Source organism: Psammomys obesus, unplaced genomic scaffold, assembly GCF_907164565.1.
Source record: "Psammomys obesus unplaced genomic scaffold, mPsaObe1.curated_primary_1811, whole genome shotgun sequence".
Lineage (NCBI taxonomy): Eukaryota > Metazoa > Chordata > Mammalia > Rodentia > Muridae > Psammomys > Psammomys obesus.
In genome coordinates this window covers 2663631-2686583 of record NW_026591816.1, presented here as the reverse complement: position 1 = coordinate 2686583, position 22953 = coordinate 2663631, and the positions used below count along the sequence as shown (strand labels likewise).

Genomic DNA, 22953 nt, shown 5'->3' with positions numbered 1-22953 from the left:
ATGATTCTTTTCTCGCCTGGAGAATCACTTTATTATTAGCCATGTTAGTTTTATTATTGGAAGATAAATCTAAACTATTTGAGCTTATGGACAGAGAAATAAAAGGGGCTTTTTGAAAACAACTGATAAAGGCTGAATGTAAACATCTTAATCGATCCTTAAAATAAGTACCAGAAAATGTGTTTATATTTCTGTCCTATAGGTGAGGAATTTGAGAGGAGTTAATGGCTTGCCAGTGGTTCACAGGATAATACCATTTATTGACCTGCCCAATCCTTACACGTGTGTGCCTTAAAGTACATGCCCTTAATCCGTTGGATTTCTGAGACTGTTTGAATACCTGGTTATAATTCTAAAATCATAGGCAATAATCACTTTGTCTTTAGTATTAATAATTTGATGCTGTCACTAGTTGGATGTAATTCAGACAGTGGCTATTCTTTTTCCTGAGTTCTCATGTAGAAGATTTCAAGTCGCTAGGGACTTTTTTGTTTGTTTGTTTGTTTCATTTGTTTTCCCTTCATAGTGTCATTTCAGCTTGTCCTTTCTGTTTTCATTCTCTGGGTTCCCATTTAATTCACAATCTATGTCTTATTTATTCCCCTGAAGTTTCTTCTCTAGACTTTCTTATGAGGTGTTTAGATGGGGAGATGACTAAATCCTCAAATTTTACCATCTAGTTCAAACAGACAAACAAAAAATCACTACTAAAGAAACCTCAAATAAGACTAGTAACTAACTGTCTCAGTTTTTAACACATTACAGTATGTAAGAAAGGGATCAAGAATTGCTCTTTGGAAATGAACTCAGATTGTGATATAAGGTAGAAAACCTTTAGGAATTTTTAATTTGTGTTTGATTACTGTTTGTAATGGTTCTGATTTTAAGATTACTTAAGACTTACTTGGGTTTATTTGTTTATTTTTTTATTCACAAGAATGAATTCAGGCCTGTGCATGCCATGTGTGCACATGGAGGTGGGAGAACAGCCTTGGCTGTTGGTCCTTGCCTTCCACTTGAAAATGGGTTGCTCATCTCATCTCATACCAGGCTGGTCAGCCCCTGTGCTTCCAGGGATTCTTCTGTCTCTCCCTTTACTGCTGATGAGCACACAAGTCTTTACACCACGTGAGCCATCTCCCCAGCCTCCGCGTGCTGTCCCATAGCTTTCCAGGAAAAAGGAGAATATTGGACTGCTTGCTCTTCTCCAGCAACAGAGCTGAGAATACTTACTGCCCCTTCTACCCTCTACCAGCTTGACAGACCCAGGTGTTCATTTTGTAGGTAGAGAAACTGAAGTCATGTGTTATTAGTAGAGGATGAATTCTGACAGTCTAGCCCCCAGAAGATTGTAGCTGTCCTGCCTTTCTGTGAGTGCCATTCTCAGACCGACTCCTTGAGAGTGGGTAATTGAAATCAAGAGGTGCCAGCTTGGTCATACTAATTAAACACCATTTCCGGCTGTTACCCATATGGGAACCTGTAGAGCTTTCTATCTGCACAGTCTGTGTCTTACAGCTTCTTGATGCAAGTGGGTTTGGCATTTATTACTGGACTTTGTGTTACATTTCGTTTATTTCAAGTGCATCTTCCTGATTCTTTTCTAAAAATTTCATCACATGTGTTTATTATGTAAGGGGGTGGTGGCATGTGTGTCAGGGTACAAATGTGTATATCAGAGGACAACTTGCTGGAGTCTGTTCTTATAGGTCCCAGGGATCAAACTCAAGTAATCAGGTTTGGCAGAAAGCACCTGTAACTGTTGGGCTATCTTCTTGATTCTTGATGTTCACTTATTTCAAGAACTCAAAATTGATCCCTTTAAAGGCATTTCTTAATCAATTAGATGAATAATCCCTCCAGACTTTGATTTTTAAAAACGTGAAAACAGCTTTGTTTTGACCTAATTTGTGTACTACACAATAGTCACACTAAAAGTGTACAATTCTCTGTGCAGCACTGTATACACATCATTATCAACTTTAGAATAGTTTCTTCATTCCAAAAGAAACTCCATATAAATTAGCAGTCACTTCCCATTTCCCAAACTCCTCCAGCAACTTTGTTTTAGTTGTTTTGGCTTGCTTGCTTAAATATGATATACTGAAATGATGCAATATTTTAAATAAATATCAGTATTTCACCATACCTTATTGTTATTAATAATCTTGATATCAGATTATCTCCTCCCCTGTATTTCTTAGAGATAACTGACAATATTCACATAGTGAATGTTGTACAGCTTTTGCCCACAGATATCTTTCCTGACTTAACCTTAATAACCTAAAGGTAAAAACCTGCTTACTGTTTAAGTAACCTATATAAAGGCCAGGGAGATGGCTGAACAGGTAAAGAGGTTTGCAGGCAAGCCTAGTGACCTAAGTTTAAGTCTCAGGACCCACAAGGTAGAGAGAGAACTAGCACATAAGCACTGTATGTGCATGTATCCTCACATACAGAGTGGTGAAGGAAGGATGGATGATGGATAAATGGAGGGATGGATGGACAGGATAAAATATAAAAGAAAACGAAGATAGGTATGCTGGCATCCAACTTTTTTTCCTTTTTTTTTTTTTTTTTTATCTGATAAGGTAGAACCATACTACAGCAGCAGCTGGGAATTGTATGGCATCCTGCATGAGCGCTTAGCCCACACTAATTTCTCTAGTGAAGAAGCAGTTATCCACACTTAAACCTTGAAAACATTCAATAGACTATATATTGGGTTTGGAAATACAGTTATGTTAAAAAAACATTTTTGAAATAATAAATGCTAAATTTAGGCAAGAGTGTACAAAGAGAGTAGTCCAGAAAGGGCTGTTGGTAATGATTTTTCTTCACTTGATTAGATAGGTATATGCATGGATGATTATTAGCTTCAGAACTCTAATGTGTACCTGTATATATGAAATAATTTTTAAAGAGAGGTTGGTTGTAAGGATTTTTGTTTGCTCTCCTAATGTTTCTTACTATTTTTCCTTTTTTAATTCCTTCCCTTTTTTTTTTACTTTTCTTTGTCTTTAGTTCTTTTTCCAGTAGAAAAATGTTATTATACAAAGTTAGATCAGACAATTTAGTAAGGGTCAAACATTATATTAACTGTTGTTTCTTCCTTGCTTCTCATGTGCTTATCCAAACTTACATGTCAGGTAGAGTTGTGAGATTACTTTAGTTGTACCTTCATATTTGAGGTATCAGTGAGTGTGTATTTACCTTCTTCTGGTCAGACAATTTAAGAACAATCATACTTGTCCTCCTTCTTGGATTCCTTATTTGTCTTCGCTTGGGCTTAAAAATGGGTCATACAAATTAGTTCTTTCTAACTGATGGAGTTAAGATGCAGAGCAGAAAATAGATTAAAAATGCCTGCAATCTGAAGATAAAGAGGCAGTGAACCAGGCCACTTGAAAACACTGTAGAGTTGTAGTTGGTTTTAATAAAACTCTGGAAGTCTGAGTTCTAGTGATATTAACAAAAACAAAAAACAAAAGCTTGATTTATAATAAAATGCTAGATGCTCTGCATACACACTTGTGCACAAACCTGAAGATACTGTGGAAGGATCAAATACATCTGAAATGCTTCATAAGAGTTTGTTATTAAGAGTATTTTAAGAATGACCTAAGTTTGACTCTCAGGCCTCCTTGGTGGAAGGAGAGAACCAGCTCCTGCAAGTTGTCGTTCAACTGCCACATGTACACAAGTCCCCAAAAAAGACAATCTAGTGTTGCAGTCTGGACAGTCATTCTCTGGAGTTCAGTCAGTTTTAAGGTAGTCTTTAAATACAATAACACTGCAATAAAAACAGCAAAACCCTCAGCTTTGTTTTTGTGGGAGTATGTGGAGGTAAGACTTGAGAATTTCAGTTTATGTTTACCATTTTTATACATATTCAGAAGTGAATTTAAGGACGCTTTATAGGGGCCAATAAATGATTTAGCAGTAGTTCCAAGTATAGCAGAGGTCAAGAGAAATATGGGGATGCTCCAGAAGGAAGATTTAGGAAACTAGAGCAGTAGTGGATGTGTGCTTAGTCATTTTTATTTATATATATTTATGCTCATGACTTTCAGATAAAGGTTCCTGCTTAATTACTTTCAGGTATAATCTTATTTTTAAATCCTATTTCTCTTCACAAATAGTTTCTCTTACAAGTTAATATATAATAATAAACTTAGCATATAAAATAATAATAGAAATCATAGCCTAATCCAATAAAGCATATATCCTTAGAACAATGTTAATTTCTCCTTCAATTATATGAAAAGAAGAGAAAAAAGTAAATAAATGTGAAGACACTGTGCGTGAATTGCATGTAAACATGCAGCTATATAGTCTGTAATGTACCTATTAGGACTTTCTAAACAATTGGGCTAAAGCTATAAACAGTTGGTAGAGCATAATCAGAATCAGGGCCAGAACTGTATAAGCCTGGCATGGGGCTGCACCCTTACCCTAAAGGATGTGGAGGCAGGAGGATTAGAGGTTCAGAGACATTCTTGGATACACAGAAAGTTTAAGGCAAGCTGGAGTACGTGAGAACTTGTCTTTAAAAAAATAAATAAATAAAGTGGAGTTATCTCATGATTTTGCTCTTTGAAAGTCTTGCAACAGGGCCAGTAGGCTGGCTCAGCAAGTTCGGGAGCTATGCAGCACAGCTGACAATCTTATTTGTCCTGGGACCCTGGTGAGGGAAGGCGAGAACCAGCTGTCACAGGTGTTCTCTGACTTCCATATGTGCGCAGTAGTCCCACCATACCCCACCCTCAGTACGTAATACAGAACTTTAAAGTCTGACTGCAGCGTGGAAAACAAACTGAAGTAAGAACCGTCTGAAGCAGTGAGGGAACTCAAGGCTCTTGCAGTGGTTTGTGTGAGTAAACGCGGGGGAAGTGCTGAGGCATGTAAGCAGGTAGCTGATGATAGAGTAGAGCTGCAAGTTGTCCTGGCTGGAATTATCCTGGGGTGTTTGGTTGCCAGGTACATGTGACGGAGCTAGGCTTCTAGCTTAGGAAATTAAGTTACTGGAAATAGTTTATTTGAAGGATAATAAAAATAGTAAATGTAGAGGTGAAGAAGATTGGTGACTTGGGGTTGAGGTTTCTATGGAAAATTCTAGCTGTATGGCCTGTTAATTGGAATAAGAACTGAAAGCTAGCCCTGTATGTGGATGTGAATTACAGTAAATATCCCAGGAGGACATGCAGTGATGACGTGCACAGAATAGTTTTGTGACACTGTCTCCCCGGTAGGAACAGGCTAGAAAACAGCATTTGCACCCCCATCACCAAAAATAATCAGTGATAAATTTAGCTCTTACAGGTTTGGCAGATTTGGAAAGTTGTGACCCCTTTGTTTAGTGGTCTGTTGACTGTACGAAGCTGGTGTTGGCATAGGAAGACCGACCTTCCATACTAGGTTGGAAACGAAGTGAAAGCTGAGTAAATAGAGACTGAAGATCGATGGTACAGCCGTGTCAGGAAAGTAAGAAGAGGCAGCAATGGGAATGTGAGTAGGGAAGTGATAGACGGGAAGAGAAACCTCTGTTTATATGCTGGTTGGAAAAGCCCAGAAGGAGAAAGAAGCTGTTTGCATTCCATGGAGACAGGAGTGTGTTAGATGGAAAGCACAGAAGCTGAATAGTTGAATTTAAAGAGTTACACTGTCCACTAACAGGAAGAAGGAAGCTGGGAAGGAAATCACACTTGTAGCTTTTTATGAAGCATAGATTAAAGCTGTCTACTAACCTCATGACTTACGACAGAGCTGCCTGGAGAACATGGAGCAGAGCACTGTGTGATGCCTCTTACAGGCACAGGTGACTCACCTGTTCCCTGATCTTCTTCCCCCTAGTTAAAAGTGCCACCATTCTGAAGTTTATAATCGCCTACAGACTTTACGATGTATCCATTGACCTAGGAAACAGGTTCTGTAGCATGTCTTAAATTTTTATAGGATTTTACTATGTGTGCATATATATATTATATGGAAAGTATCCTTTTGTGGCCTTTTTTCATAACTGTAGTTTTGAGATTTATATTATTACATGTAGTTTTGTTTAGATTTTTATGTAATATTGGATTTTTCCCAATTTTCATCATGTTATACTGCCATTAACATTCTTTCCAGTTTATTTTTGTAATTATGAGCAAAGTCTTTGTTGGGTAGAATTTAACAATCTCTGTATATGACTGTATGATACATCTTTATCTTTAATACATATCATCAAGTTATTTTCTCAAGTTAGGGTTCTTGCTTATCCTGCAAACCCCCTCTTAGAGCATAAAAGTTCTTAGTTTACAGTTTTCATTTTTTTAATACTGCATGTGTATATATCTGCTTGTTCACAGCTTCATTGAAATGATGAAGTGTTTCTTTGTGGTGTTAATTCGCATTTTTCTCTTACTATGTTGAATATCTGTCTTACTGAATGTGTAAACCATTCTAATTTCCTGTTCTAGTTATTAAGGTTTTTTTTTAACTCTTTCGTTGGTTAAATGTAGTATAAAATACCTTACCTGATCTATATCCAATCCTTTTGTGGTGTCTTTTGTTAAACAGAAGTTTCCGGTGCCTGCAGGATGGCTCAGCATTAAAGGCACTTGCTACCCAAACTTGATGTCCTAAGCTCCGCCCCAGGATCCCACAGTGGAAGGGGAGAATCAATTCCTGAAAGTTGTTCTCTGGCCTTCGTGTGCTCCATGTGATTTGGTGTGTGTCTCTTTCTGACCCCCTCCTGTGTGGGTGTGTGTGCGTGCATGCATGCATGTTCAATGCGAGCACACAGGTAAACTCGGATGTATCAGGCAGGGTCATTATCACTTAGCTGCCTTCCCAGCCCCTCATATAAGTCTCCATTCATCTGTAATCTTCGTGCCAGCTCTGCTGTAACAAAGCTTTTGTTCTATAAATCACCTAGCTAAGCAAAAGATCAGGTAAAAGTTATCAGGAATAGGGTTGGAGAAATGATGCAGCAGTTAAGAGCACCAGCTGCTCTGCTAGAGAACCCAGGTTTGATTCCTAGGAGCCACATGGCAGCTCACAAACATCTGTAACTCCAGGTCCAGTGGATCTGGCATCTTTCTTAGGTACTGTATGCATGTGTCACACAGACATAAATGCAGGCAAAATAGTCACAAACATTAAATAATACAATTTTTTAAAAATTAAGAGACATATATAGAATTGTGTTTAGGGTACAACACTCAAACACATGACGTATATAGAATTGGTACAAACACAACTATCTGATAAAGTGATAGCACAGCTTTAATGTTAAGTGGTTAAGAAATGCATAAATGCCACAGTAAATATGAAATTTTCTTGTAAAAGATGAGATTTGCTTGTAGGTGGAATTGAGACGTGTTGTAGCTTGTGTATTACTTTGAATTGGTGCAAAGTGGATTTTCCAGCAGGTACCAGGAAATTTTAAAAGCATGTGAGAAGTGTAGCTTAGGCCACACAGTGAATTAAGGTAGATGTTTGAGCTGTGTGTACTTGGACATTTCTGTAGTTTTCAGGTAGTTTTCTTTCCTCACAGTATCTCTTACAAATAGAAGTTAGGTTAGGGCATGCATCTAAAACACCAGATATAAATGCTATTCATTTTCCAGGTCCAAAGGCATGTCACTTGTTTCACCCTTGTTCTACCTTTTTATATATAATATATTAAGTGTACAATGCAATTTGCATTGTATTCAAATTGGACAGTCATCCATGACTTTTACATTGTGATAAGAACTTTTTAATAAACCTTTTTTTACATTTATTGCTGACTTGGGGATGTTATGCGGGCACCTGACAGCACTTATGTGGAGGTAAGAGAACAACCTGAAGGGCTAGTTTTATTGCACTGTGTCAGGGATTGAACTCAGCATTCAGGCATGGTGGTATATGTCTCCCTACTTGGCTATCTCCTGGCCCTGTGTTAAGAACCCTGGGTGTAAGCTCTGCCCTGCAGTACAGTATCAGTAACTGTAAGAGCAGCACACAGCCCATCTGAACCTGGTCTTCATGCATAAGCAGCTCTTTCACCTCTCCTATCCCCTGACATCTACTGGCCACGCTCCAGTTCTGTGAGTATGTTACGTACCTCATGCAAATAGATCCTGCAACATTTGTCCTTATACCTTTGTCTGTGGATTTAGCATAATGTCCTCCTGGTTCATCTGTGCTGGTACATATAACAGGATTCCTTCCTATTGCAAGCCAAATATTGCATTGTGTGTGCCACTTTTTCCCTGTCAGTTCATCTGTGTGTACACATTTAGGTTTCTGTGTCTTAAAACGGTGCAGGCAACAAGAAAGGATGAATGGATGGATAGATAGATACATAAATACATAGATTGATAGATCTTCAGCATCTTGATATTATAGATCACAAAGTGTGTTGCTGGATCACATATGGTGACTGTATTTTTTTATTATTATTTTGAGGACCCTCCATACTGTGTTCCACAACAAGAACCATTTTACATTCCTGTCCAAATCTCAAGAGTTCCACTTTTCCCATCCTTTCCATGCCCTCTCCAACTCTTTGAATAACTGCCATCCTAATAGGTAGAAGATGGTATTTTTTTGTTGTGTTGTTATGATTCACCTAACATAACAATTGCATTCTAGCATGTTCAGGTTTCTAAAACTTTTCTACATAATTCTGTAAATAAAATATGCAACCTGCCATAGAAATATAATATTTAGAGAGAAGCTAGTGTTGAAAGCAGTTAAATATCCAAAGGAAAATATTGTAGTATCAGTATATAGAAAATTGATACTGGTCCATAAATTCTACATTAAAAATGTAGGGCATTTTAAATTGTAGTATTAATGGCATTTCAAGTTCACATTTCTGTTTTTTAATGTTATAAGGTATTTAGAACAACTGGTTGAGGAGTCTGTGTCTCCATTTTTAAAGGTAAAAGCCAAAAATATTTAAGAAAATTAAGAAAACAAATGTAATCTCCCCAACAAACTGTGAAGTAAGTACTACCACATGCCTCATCCTCAAAAAGCTAGCTTCTTAGAAATAGATGAGAAGTTGCCCTAATTTTGTTTAGTAAAAGAGACGAGGAATTTTTCACAAATTCTCAATCGTGATAGCATGAGAACATATTAAATAGAAGGTAGTTTGTCTAGCACAAAAGCTATAGCAGATTATTTTATCAAATGGAAAAGTTTAGATAGTCCTATTAAAAAAGAAAAAAAACTTGATGGCTGGCTGTGGTGGTGTAGTGCAGGGGAGGCAGAGGCCGGCAGGCCTGGAAGCTCTCAGCCAGCCTGCTCAGCCAGCCAGTTACACGATGAAGCCTTGTCTCGCAGCGTAGAGGTGCCTTTCCGCTTCTACCCTAGTTGAGTCCTGCGCCACACTGAGGTACGAGGTGAAAATTGAATTATTTACAGCAGCAACATTCTTTTTTTTATACTGAAAAAATCAAGAGGAGTCTCGTGTATGGTGGCATATGCCACTAATCCCAGTCCTCAGGAGGTGGACGCAGGAGGATCCAGGAGTTCCAGGTTAGACTGGCTTGTATATTTGAGGGAAAAGGAAAAATGACATTTCCAACAAAATAGTATCTGACAGCTGGTGGATTGGAGATTGCTTTAAAAATATATATTTCCTGTAGTTTCTGTCTCATTGTCAACCATGACTGGATTAAAAAAAAAATGAGGTACAAGTATACAGTGGAATACTATTCTTCCCTTTAAAAAAAGGGGGGGGGGATCCTGTAATCTGCAGTAAAACAAGGCAGGTACCAAAAAAGCATAAATAACTGAAATGTGGAATCTGAAGGAGTTGATCTCCTAGCCCTTGGGAGTGGAGTGTTTGCAGTGGGCACGTTGTTCACAGTAAGCTCCGGGGCTGCACTGCAGTGCTATAGATGCTGATCGTGTCGTGTATGTTTCAGAAAGCTGAAAGAAGCACGTTGACGCTTTTTACTGTAGGCAGATGATAAAATGAAGGACGAATGTTTATACTGACTTAAATAAACATTGCACTATGACACATCCCATGATAGCCCATAAACATATGCAGGGTTTCTATATATCACTTAAAAATAATAAAACTGATCATTTCTTTGCACTAACTAGCAAGAACTATAGAAACAATTGCTTGGAAATTAATTTTGATTTGGTTTGGTTTGGTTTGGTTTAGTTTGACATGGCATGGTGGTATCTTTATGGCTAGCTTGGAAATCCAGGTTGACCCTCAGACTTAACATTCTTGTTGCTTGAGTCTCCTGAATGCTGGGAGTACAAGCATGTGCCACCTGACAGAAAAGTAAGATCCAGTAGAAAAGCTGAGGTTCACTATGTTTTTCAGTTTTTCCTCGGTTGACAAGGGTTTTTTTTTTTTTTTCCAGTTTTTATCATTTGAATGTTTTTATAAAGTGTTGAGGAGATTTTCATTGTATTTCAGTCCTCGACCTCAGGTAGAAACTACTTATTTGACAATGGAGTATTTGTATGAATGAAGTCTTTTCTTCTAACATATTAACTTGAATTCTTGTGAAGAGAAAAGCTAACATTTATTGAAAGATATTAACTAGAACCTGAGTAGTTGAGAAATATTCCATTTCTGTGAATCAGAAGACTAAAGCCACAGTTCTCCCAAATTATTCTATTAAGTTCAGTGCAGTTCCAATCATAATCTTTTTTTTTTTTTTGGCGGGTCGGGGGGGGGGGACCTGATGAGTTTATTTAAAATTCTTTTTCCACACAAATGGCCATTTGTGTTCAGGCAATTATAACAAAAGGAAATGTTGTAAAGAGTATCACGATTAAGATAGTTCAAACACTGTAGAACTTGGGACAATGATAAATGTATAGATGAATTAAATAGGGGAAATGTCTCTTGGTGTGCATTTAACTGCAGAGAAAGCACGTCACATATTTTAGTATCTTAATTAAAAATTGCAAAGGAGGAAAAGTCTAAAATTTACTGTGATTTTATTTTTATGTATGTATGTATTGCCTTTTAAAAAAGAATTTAGGTAGGGAGGTGGGGAGGATATGGGAGGATCATATTTTCATGGGAAAAATATGATCAAAACATTTTGCTGTGTGACTTAAATCAAGTATAATTTTGGAAAATGGGTTTACTTAAGAATTACTACCTCAAAAAAAGTCTCCAGTGTGAGGGCTTTGAGTTGCATAACTGACAGTGGGATTGAGACACTGCAGAGTTCTTCACATCCACTTTTAGGGAAGGAAATTGCTCATGAATATTCTTTAAAAATTAGAAGGTTTTGTTCGGTTAGTGCCTTTGGTTTAGCTATTTTCAGACATAAGTGTGGGTTTTTATTTCTCTAGTGCTGTCTGTGTTGAGCCCAAAAATGCTAGGATGGTGATCCCCTGAAAATCTGCATTCCACACAGAGTTTTAATCACCTCATTAACCTTTATGCTGATTTTTCTTGCAGTGGAACCTGTTTAGATGCTAGACTAATGTCCCAGAAGATTTTATGAACTTGTTTGAAGTCAGTACAAACTATTAGTGTTGAAAAACTTGGTGATAAACTATTGTTTTTGTTTGATTATAATTAACATAATTAACTTTTAAAACTCATAATAACAAGATTTTCTTTCTTTCAAAAAAGACCCAATAAAGCATATATGATATACAGATTGTATTAGGTTTTTAGTAAAGAGTCATTTTTATACTTTTAGCTTCTATCTTATCACATACTTTAAATTTTTATTGATCCTTATAATTTTTTGTTTTGTTCAATTAGTAAGAGTTTCCTTGACTTATTATTTGAATGCAGAGCTTTTTTTTTTTTTTTTTTTTTTGGTTTCTCTGTGTAGTGCCTTGGCTCTCCTGGACTCACTCACTTTGTAGGCCACGCTGCCCTCGAACTCATGGTTATATACCCTGAGTATTTGGATTACAGTCGTGTGCCACCACACCTGGCTTGTTTTTTCATTTTTATGTCAGTGCTTGATCTCAAGTAGTAACTACTTATTTAACAATGAGAATATTTTGTACAAATGAAGTATTTTCTTCCAGCGCTAAGTACAGTGCAGCTGTAATTACAAATTACTCTTGATCTCAGTCCTTTGAAGTTGACATTTTCTTTAATAGAAAATGGAATAACAAGCAGATTGTTGCTCTTATATTTGTAGGTGTTTTAGTTAACCAGCATCTTTTCTTTTCTAGGTATCTAGTAGATAGTCGCTGGTTCAAACAGTGGAAAAAATATGTTGGCTTTGACAGTTGGGACAAATACCAGATGGGAGATCAAAATGTCTATCCTGGACCCATCGATAACTCTGGACTTCTCAAAGGTAGTATTTTCTTCAGTCAATTGTAATGTGTTAAATTTAATGAGTAAAAGTCTGTGGGTATAATACAGAGAATGTTAATGTAAATAAACTAGTAATTAGCAATTCATTGCAAGTGTGATGTGGAAGGTAGCACACACCTCTGTATTGCCTGGACAAGAGGCCAAAACAGGAGAATCACTATTAAGTCAGCTTTGGGTACACAATGAGAGAAGAGAGAGAGAGGGAGGAAGGGAGGGAGAGAGAGAAAGAAAGAAGGAAGGAAGGAAGGAAGGAAGGAAGGAAGGAAGGAAGGAAGGAAGGGAGGGAGGGAGGGAGGGAAAAAAGAGAAAATACACTTATTTGCAGATTATTCTGTAATTAGTAATTACTTGTTATGTATATGACACATTCTTTTTCATATTTATGATGTGATCATAATTGAGGATTTAAACATTAAAATGAAGAATGTAAATTATAGAGCATAATTTCACTGTTTTGGGGAAATGGTACAGCACTTTGTTTTTCCTAATGGACGTATTTTCAGAGTTAGTGATCACCAGTATGTGTTCACATTCTTGAATTTTTGCACTGCCTTACAACCCTCACTACTTGCCAGAGCTCCTCTACCTCATGTTTAAAGAGATTAAGTCGTAAGTACCAGCACTTGGTCAGATTGGAGTCAGAAGGACCAGATCCATAGACCTGAATAATTACAGCCCTGACCAGTATGAAAAGGACTCATTTCATCATTTCCAGTTTGATCCCAGGAAGCCACCTAAAGTAGAAAGAATTAGCCCTCCCCAGTGTCAGCCTCTGAACTCCACCATGACCCACACTGTGGCTGCACCTGTGCCTGCGCCATGGGCACAACAACAGTGTACTTCAGAGTTACTGCTGAAAGGGATGCCACCACAGAGTGTCTCCGCTGGAGAGAGACAGCAAAGAGTGTGCATGGAACACCCCGGTGTCGGTGTGCTTAGCCTTGTAGCTCCACACATGGCCAACTTGTCTAAGAGCTGTTAACAGAGGAACATGTTGGCTGCTGTACTCAGACTGCTTTGTGAAACTGAGGCATTTCTGCCAGGAAGGATAGTGACAGATGAGGCACATTCTATTGTCCTGTCTTGTTGGTAACGCCACAGGACTGGTTTCTGTCTAGGTCAGTATGTTTCTAACCTGGTGTGCTCTGGATGCCTGGAAGTGAAGTACACAGAAAAATGAGAAAGGAGCTTGCTGTAGTTGCCACAGCCACAGCCCTGCACTGTTAGATGCTGCAGAGCTGAATGGCTGCTGTGGATGGGTGACTCCCCCATAGTAAGAAAGAGAGTAAGCCTGTTTCCATATGCCTTTGTGAAGGACTGCTTTCTGTTGCCGCTCACTTGGGTGCTACTAATGCCAGTTTAGTTTTGATAGGGAAAGCTAAAAATAAAAGGCAGTGGCTTGCTGCACCTAGCATAGCTCTGCAAGGAAGGAATGCTCAGACCAGGACGTTTTCTCAGAAGGAACAAGAGGAGTAGAGTACGCCTCTACTGTTCTGACCTGTGTGGGATGGAAGTTGAACATTGGAGTAAGAGATTGTGGGATCCTGGACAAAATTAAATAATAAAACAACTAAGTCCTTGCAATTGATGATGTACATGCAAAGGACAGAACTGACACACCATAGGAAGAATCTCAAGGACTCGGGATCCCCAGCTGATGGGTGTCTTTGAAGAACAGTTACCTATGTGGCCATGTTCCATGTCAGAAAACCTGTCTCAGTAAAGTTAGAAGCATTCAAATCATAAAAAGAATATATGTTCTTCTACCACGAAAGAGTAAAACCTACTTTTAAGAAAACATTAAGCAGCCAGGCGGTTGTGGTGGCACGTCTTTAATCCCAGCATGCTGGAGGCTCAGGGAGATGGATCTTTGTGAGTTCAAGGCTAGCCTGGTCTGCTGAGCAAGTTCCGGGATAGCCAGAGCTGTTACACAGAGAGAAAGGAAAGGAAAGGAAAGGAAAGGAAAGGAAAGGAAAGGAAAGGAAAGGAAAGGAAAGGAAAGGAAAGGAAAGGAGAGGAAAGGAGAGGAAAGGAGAGGAAAGGAGAGGAAAGGAGGAAGGAAGGAAACATTAAGCCTGTTGAAAAAGTAAGCAAAAAAAATTGACTAAATCTTTATCTTTGCCTTACCAAAAGAGGGACTGGGGAAGTAGCAGAGTAGTAAAGTTGTTACTTCCTGAGCATGAGGTCTTGAGTCTGATCCTCCCTTTACTAGCTGTACATGCTGATGCACACTTGTAATTCCGGTGCTGAATACCTGAGCTCTGTGGCCAACCAGCCTAGTCTGACTTGTTAAGTCTCAAGACCAGGGTCTTAAGGCTTAAGACACCCTGTCTTAAGATCAAGTGTCCACCTCTTCCCTCTACATACATGCACATGTAACTGCACACAGATGAACATGCTCATACCTTTTGTGCATACACATATTACTATGCCAAAGAAAATAGTTTTAAAAAACAAGTATAAGTGTTCAGCTTTACTTATATAAGAGGAATGGAGAGACTAGAGGCTGGAGAGATGGCTCAGCAGTTAAAAGTGTGTGTTTCTTTTGCAAAGACCCAAGTCAGTTCCCAGCACCAACATTTGTTAGCTTACAGCTGCTGGTGACTTTAGTCATCTCCAGGCACAGTGGATGCCTCATGGCATAGACACACGTACACACATAATTAAAAATAGTAAAGAATCTTTTGAAAGCCGAAAGTAAAATATCATAATGACAGGTGTCTGAGGATGTGGCATGGTGGTGGAGTATCTGCATACATGCAGTCCTGGGCCTGATGCACAGATCCATAGTGTGGTGCCACTATGCGTGTATGGTCTAATTAAAAGTTAAAGAGAATCACTCTCAAAACCTGCTGATAAGGATAGAGAGCAAATAGATTTACAAAGTGAAACATCTACTAACTCCAGTACCTAGTCTTACTACACTAGTTTTACGTAAGAGAAATTACACATAAGAAAAGTTGCACATGAATGTTCACACAGTGTTATCTGAAATAGAAAAACTTGCCAGCAACCCAAATGCTGGACAACATCGGATTAGATAAACAAATAACAGTATATTCATGTAATGACACCTACTTAGCACTTAAAAATGAATAAATTGATGATAAGATATCTATCGATCTCATTAGTATAAGTGGAGCCAAACAAAAAGTGCCATATTATGTACATTTATAAAAATGTAGATTTTTTTTAAGTACCAAAAGACAGGTAATATTTTCATAAAATCTAGGAAATACAAATTAGTGGATTGTAAAGTATAGATAATGATTACTATAGCAATAGAACCTCAACAGGCAGAGAGAAGAGATTACAAAGAGCCATAGGGGAACTTTTGGGGTTATATAATGATAATTCATCTACAAAATGATAGATGAATTATCATTTTGCCAGTAGTGGTCATTTCACATTTGCGTAGATAGGACAGCTTATCTTTGGTTTGCCTACATACTATATGGCATGGCACACGGCTTTCTTCGCCCAGCACCATCTGAACATCCTGGAAGCACTGTGCCTCTCCACCCTTCACTGCACTGCAAAAAAAAAGACAACAGGAGCTGGGGAGAAAGTGCCAGGACTGAAGATTTGGAGAAATGAAAGGAAGAGCAAGGTAGTCTTTGAAAATGGTCCTAGCTGCTGGAACAGATAAATACTGTTACATTTGTATTGCACAAGGAGGATTGCACTCTAGGAAATTATCTGACTTACACAATAAGAAAGAACCTAGAAGTGGGATATTCTAGTTACACTACAACCTATCTTTGAGAACAGAATTAGTTTGCACATTCAGACCAGAGTTGCTCTTTTGACTGTTGAGCCATTTTTGAAAGGCCTGAGTGGCTCATGAATGTCATTTAGCCCATGCTTGACAAGTATAAGGCCAGCATATAGAACTATAGAGAGCAAAAGGCAAGTTTATCATGCAAGGTACAAGCAGGATTATTTTCATAGGCATATACAAGCCAGACTTAGAATTGGTAATTACAGTGTGTTATATCCTGTAAATGGATGTGGTTCTAGCTGTTAGCCCATTACAGCTGCTGGAATCTCTGCAAGTATACTAGCCTAACGAATTTTCTCTTCTGTTTAAAAATTACCAATCTGTATAATTTAAGTATTTGTTTATTGTTCAGTACTTCCTTATCATTAGATACAGAAGTGATAAATTAAAAACAGGTCCCTTCTCTTTAGTTTGAAGGTGTTCTCTACAAACACAAAAGGTAAAGTGGTTATTTTATTCTGTCCACTAAGTATAATAGTATTATGTGAATTCTGTCACATATTCAGACTACTTACCTAAACTTAGTTATTGTAGAAAATAACTTTTAAGTCTTGGTTTTAATTTTTCCCCAAGTTTTCTTTAGTCTAGATTGTACTGTCTGACCCAGCACATGGAATTAGTGTGAATATATTCATATTTGAATTCATTCTCTGCAAATTTCTATATATGGAACCTTGAGAACTTAGCAACTTGGTCTATTTACTAATGAAAATAGATCTACCTGCTTCATATTACTCTAAAAAAATAATAATAAACCTAGAATAAAACAGCAAGGATTTTATCACTCACTCTTTTCACTCACTCTTTTCTTCCTTCTAGTTCAGGTGACAACATGGACAGAATACACTATATAGCTAATGACCTTGTTTCCACCTTCCAGTTGCTGGGGTTAAAGGTTTGCAGCACCACCACCATACCCAGCTAATAACATTGTTTTCTAAAAAAAAATTAAATTTTGAATGATTACCCTAGGCGATTTACTCCGCGTCTCTGAATCTACTCTTGGAATAAAGATGCCCATCATGCAGGGCTCTTTGGAGAGTTCACTGCAGTGTGTCTACCCCAGTTATCTGCTCTGTGGTGTCTTATAGTACATGTCGCTTACTTAGCATTAGGTAATTTTCTTTCATCCTCAGCGTTTCAGACAAAGCATTCTAAATTGTATTTGCTGATAACTTAAAATTTACAACCCCAGTTAAAGAATATGTGTTTAGAGTGAAGGCTGGTGAGATAGTTTAAATGGTAAAGGCACTTGTCACCAGAACTGAGGACATGAGTTCAACCACTGAGACCCATGTGGTAGAAAGAGAGAACTGACTCCTACAAGCAGTCTTCTGACCTCCCTTCACATGTGCCATGATACCTGTGTGTGTACCATACATACATAACATACAGTAATTTTAACTAGTGTTTGTTTTTCTTCTACGATCACATACAGTTCAGACTTTTCCAACTTTTGTGTCTGTGTAAAATACAGCTTTCTCAGAGTTCAGAAACCCGCAGATGAATTCTAAAAGAATAATATTCTGATACTCTCTTGAGCTTTTTTTCTGCAGGAGTAGTATATCCTTATCATAGAAATGCCACAGAAAACAGCATTCTTTCCTTTGATGAGTAAAATCAACTCAGGTCAACAAAATTCCCTTTAGGTCAGTTATAACTCACTGAGCTAGTTCTCTTTCAGTACTTGGAAACTCAAATGACCAATAAGTGAGTCCCAGAACGGGACAGTGCCATATTCCTAGGTCTCTGCCCTGAATTATACAGAAGTTCTAGGTTTAGCTTAAACATTTGAAGGCATCTTAGAGTTAAAGTTGCTCTGTACAACTACTAGTGTTTCAGATTTGGGAATGAGTCTAGATCATGGATCTTCTGGAATAATGTAGATACTTTACAAAAAAACTTAAAAATCTTTGTTCATGGCTTCCAAGCTTATGTCTTTTGGGGTCATTGTAATATGTTGATTTAATACCATAACAAGCTGATGTTTGACACTAGGTTGTAGCATGCCTGTGTAGCAGAAAGCCACCTGTAGCAGTCTCTTTTAAAACCCTACTTTATTTGGGGTGTTTAGCCCTCTACCTCCTTTCCACCAACCCCTCAACCTTAAGTAAGAGAGAGAAGGTTAGTGGAGAGGGGGGCAGACAGCTTTCCTTCTCTTGGCTAGTTAAGGCAAAGGGTGCTTTTATTTTTATTTTTTTTTAATATTAGTTACATTTTGTTAACTACTTATCCCAGCTGTATCCCGCTCCCTCTTTCCCTCCCAACCTCCTCCCCTTACATCTGATACTAGTTTATCAGGTGTCTTCAGGACTGGCTGCAAAGTCCTCCTCTATGGCCTAGCAAGGCTGCTCCTCCCTGGGGGGGAGGGGTCAAAGAGCCCGCCATCGAGTTCATGTCAGAAACAGCCCCTGTTCCGAAGGGGTTCTTTTAGGGCTCTGTGCCAGTCTCTGTCAACCACAGATGTAGCCAGCAGGCTCCTCTATACCGCTTTGCTCTGAAGTGTTTCTCTCCCTCTGTCTGCTCCAAACTGCTCCATGCCACACACCAACACCAAACACCTCACCAGAATGCCCCACAATCTCTTACTCGGCCTCATATATCTACTCTCAGAGCCCTAGACCATGCCCTTCTCCTTGTGGCACATGGGAGGCTGTTACCAGCTGGCAAAGATCACACCCTGCATGTGACAATTAACAGGTGTGGACAAACTAGAACCCAACTAAAATCCCACACTTGCAATTAAAACAAAAGCATATTTTCAAAACATACAAAGAAACCAAAACTTCCATTATGTTCCTGGACTAACTCTTGGAGAGTAAGGCAAATTCTAGGCCAGCCTGGGCCCCATCTTAAGACCCTGCCTCATAAAAGAAAAAGTGAATTGATCAACTCCTAAATTTGCTATACTTACTAACTGATGCTGGAATGGCCCCTATTGAATCACTGATGCTCAATATTTGAAGAACCTCTTGTGCTGTCATCTTAGCTAATATTAATATATTTGCATTTTAGGAACCTAAGAAGAACCTTGAAAGGTTTTTCAGGCAGTGGTTTATTTTGAAATATATAGATTTGAACCTTCTTGGAGTTTTTTGTTTGTTTGTTTGTTTGTTTGTTTTGTTTTGTTTTTTTTCAGAATTCATTATTGTAAACAATTCAGCCCATCTTTGTGAGTTTGAGTAGTTTGTGGTATGTAGCCATGTATCCAGAGATGTGTACTAGGGTTTCCTGTTCTGTACTAAGTTTACTTTTCTCTTTGTAGATGGTGATGCCCGGTCCCTTAAGGAGCATCTTATTGATGAGCTGGATTACATACTGTTGCCAACTGAAGGCTGGAATAAACTTGTCAGCTGGTACACGCTGATGGAAGGGCAAGAACCAATAGCAAGAAAGGTATGTTTGAGAGTTAACTGAGTCTAAATATATTTTTGTTGAGTAATTCAATTAGTAATTTTGTTGAGTAATTCACATTGGTAATTCAGTGAAGTCTGAAGCTTTCCTAACTTACATTGGGAGAAGAGTTAGGAAAACAATGCTGTGCACTGGATGCTAATAATAGCTTTTAACACATAGAAACTTAGTCTACATTCTCACCGTTCTAAGGACAATAACAATGCATATGAATTACTGGTTAACACAGAATTAATATCATTTTTATTTTACAACAATAAATAAAGACAAAGGGGGCCAGTTTTCTTTTTTTCTTAGATAATTAAAAAATAGACTAAGAGACGGCTTTTGGAATGTAAAATATTTTTTAAATGAAAATGGAATTTTTCAGTCTTTTTAGAAGTTTTATAATTATAGTCTAGAAATATTAAAATAATATTTTTTTGGAACTAAAAATGGGTATTACTCTAGTAAAATACCAAATTTCAAGCTAAATAAACTGACCTCATATGTCTATTTAATAATTTATTCTGATTTGTATAATGTGAATATATTTGTTTTGTCTATTTGTTTTGTCATTTTTGGAGACTTGAGTGTTCTGACTTGTTGAAGTATAGCCTATTACCTGTGAAATGGCACTAGAAGAAAAACTGTATTTTTTTAAAACACAGTTCTTTAAAAATTTTTTGGCAATTTCGTGAATATGTATATATATGTATATGTGTGTGTAATGTGAATATATTTACCCTGTTGTCCTCTCCTGTCCCTCAAAACTCATTTCTTAAATGAAAATGTGCTGTATGTATATTACTTTTTGTTCCTTAAACCTGGAACACATTATATGTTACAAGTTTTAGTATGGTACTAGATCCACCAACAAATTCATTGCCTTTTATAATTCTTTTTAAAATCTTTTTAAAAGATGTACTGAAGTTTGGTTTTTGAAAAGTAAGGAAATTAAAGAGCAAAGAAAAAAATTATCAAAAGTTCACACAGTTATAAAGAAAAGTTTGAAAAGTCTGTCAGGGCAAACATTTGTTCAAAAAGGTGAATTTTTATTTTTGAAAAGTGCAGATTTTTCAACATGTAGTTTTCAGACTTTAATGTACATCAGGTTGTCTGGAGTCCTTGGTAGAGAAGCATCATCCCTCCAGATTTTATCAGTAGGCCAAAAAAGTGCATTATCCTCCACCCTGACTTACTGATAAACAGAGAAGTTGCTTCAAGAAGTAAACACAACTACTGTTAGAGTCTGATGTCCAGCTGTAAATTTTATCCATCTGGTTACAATGAAGATTCTGTGATGTATAAACAAAGTCATTCTGTTCTGGGGACTTGGTCTTCGAACTACTTTAACTTCATGTTGGGCACTCAGCCTGAAAAACAGACTGACCAGGAAACGGGGAAATACAAGATACAGTGAGGCCAAGCTAGAAAAGTGACATTAGAGAGGGGACATAAAGAATACAGTTAATGGTGATACTACAAAACTATTGAACAAGATCCCAACACAATAATGTACTTTACATTTGAGTATGTGGTAAACAGCTGAAAAGTGAATTTTTAAACCAATTGATGTTAGGAGAAAATATGCAATGTAGAATCTGAAGAACAGATGTCTTTAAAAAGCACAGTTGTACCTGGTGTAGTGACAAAGTTTAGCATACATACACATCATAGAAATCTCAGGAGAGAGGGATGGGATAGCTAGAACTATGACGGAAGAGGGAATAGCTGAGAAAGATGCCAAATTAGAGTCAGCAAACTGATTCTTAGACTTAAAAAATATGAACACATACCAAAGTTAACAAAACAAAAAAGATGTTCCTCAGTAGTGCTAGACAAAAAGATACATTGTCCTCAAAAAAGCATAAATCAAAGAAATAGTTTCCCAACAGGAACAATAGAAGCCAGGAAACTGTACTATTTTCAATATGCTGTAAGAAAATAACTGCCAGCCCAGAATTCTGTGACCCAGGGAAGGGGTCCTTCAAAAAGAGATTTAAAAGAGCTTCAATTCTTTATCCTCCTCATTTTATCCTTTATCCTCCTATTTTCCTGATGCTAATTCCCTAGTTTTGGGATTGCTGGTATGTTCTCCTGCACCTAGTGTGGTATATTTTAAGATTAGGTTATAGAAGATCCTGCAGTTTATATCTCAGGTATGATTTTTCTCCCCCCTCCCCACCCCTCTCCTAATTCTGACATGCAAGTACTCTAGGAAGAGGCCCACCTGGCCAGCAAGGTGAATTATCAGTTCTAAGCGAATCTTCAGACAACGGAAGCCATAGCCCAAGGCATAACAGAAACTTCCTAAGAAGTGTCACCCCAGATCAGCGTAGCTCAACTCTCACAGACTTTTACCCTCAGAAATAATGGGAGGTGTTTGTTGTTAGTGAAGTCCAAGATAATTCATTATGCACTGGTAGGTTGTTCATGCCAGCTTAGGTGCCTGAGTGCTGTGATGTTAACATAGCAAGAACTGTGTGGCTGTGGCTGCACCGTGAGCAGAAGGTATAAAACATTAGCGAAGGGCCTAAAGTGCTTTGAGCAAACTGAGGGGAATTTGGGGGGTTTGAAGAGGGTACCTGTGAAGACTTAAAAAGAAGTCTTCCAAGAGGGCCTCTTGGAAACTCTAGGGATATTTTTTTTTAAATGTCTCTATTATAAACAGGAAAATTAAATAATACACATCATGAATGTAGTGGGTTGCCATAATGCCCGGTAACTACTTATATTGCCTACAGTCCATGTATAAAGATAACAAGCTAAAGATAAAATCCTTAAATGCAACAGAGCAATAATTTACCAGGTTTGACGATTATATTTCTTCCAGAATCCAAATGACAGTAAAAACTAAGTAATATTTCTGAAAACAAGGTCTTAATAATGTTAGAGCAAAAGCATGGACTGTAAAATCACTATGGAAAAGTCAGAGATGTGTCTCCCAGAAATATTTTGGCAAGACATTAGGAATTTAGGATATCATCCTCTTAATAATAATCACTGATAAACTGATAAAAATTCTGGGTCATCAAACTTTCAAAATAACAAATGAAAGAAATTATTCAGAGTATTTCCTGTCCCTGGCATATTTAAGCTAGAAATTAGTAATGAAGATAATAAAAAAGGACAGTTGGTTATCCCCAGCTGTATACACATTGTATTTGAGCAAATACTCAAGAACCAGAGAAGACATAAAAACCAAAATTTAAACTAAATGATAATAAAAATGTAATTTAAAAAAATTATTAAAAAGCCAGACATAGTTTCTGCTGACATATGCCAGTGATCTCAATGTTAAGTATTTGGGAGGAGGAGGTGAGCTAGCTTTGGCTACTTAGTGAAACTTTTTCTATTTTTACAAAGGAAAAGAAAAAGCAGAGGCCCTCTGTGGTAGGCTCCTGTCCTGTTCCCTCTTTTCTCCCTGTTCCTATGTCCATTCCGTTTGCCTTTCTGAATGAGGATTGATCAT

General features: G+C 37.7%; 1 protein-coding gene across 3 annotated transcripts in view; it reads left to right on the top strand.

The window, feature by feature from the left end:
• Usp15 (ubiquitin specific peptidase 15) overlaps nucleotides 1-22953 on the top strand; it is a 97044-nt gene that overhangs the window by 5090 nt on the left and 69001 nt on the right. For 2 of the 3 annotated variants that reach the window (XM_055612036.1, XM_055612035.1), the window contains exons 2-3: nucleotides 12157-12284; nucleotides 19351-19481. In XM_055612036.1, the coding sequence (XP_055468011.1) occupies nucleotides 12157-12284; nucleotides 19351-19481 (259 nt within the window). Of the gene's footprint in view, nucleotides 1-6653; nucleotides 6712-12156; nucleotides 12285-19350; nucleotides 19482-22953 lie in introns of those variants that run through there. The other variant, XM_055612037.1, reaches the window with a different exon arrangement.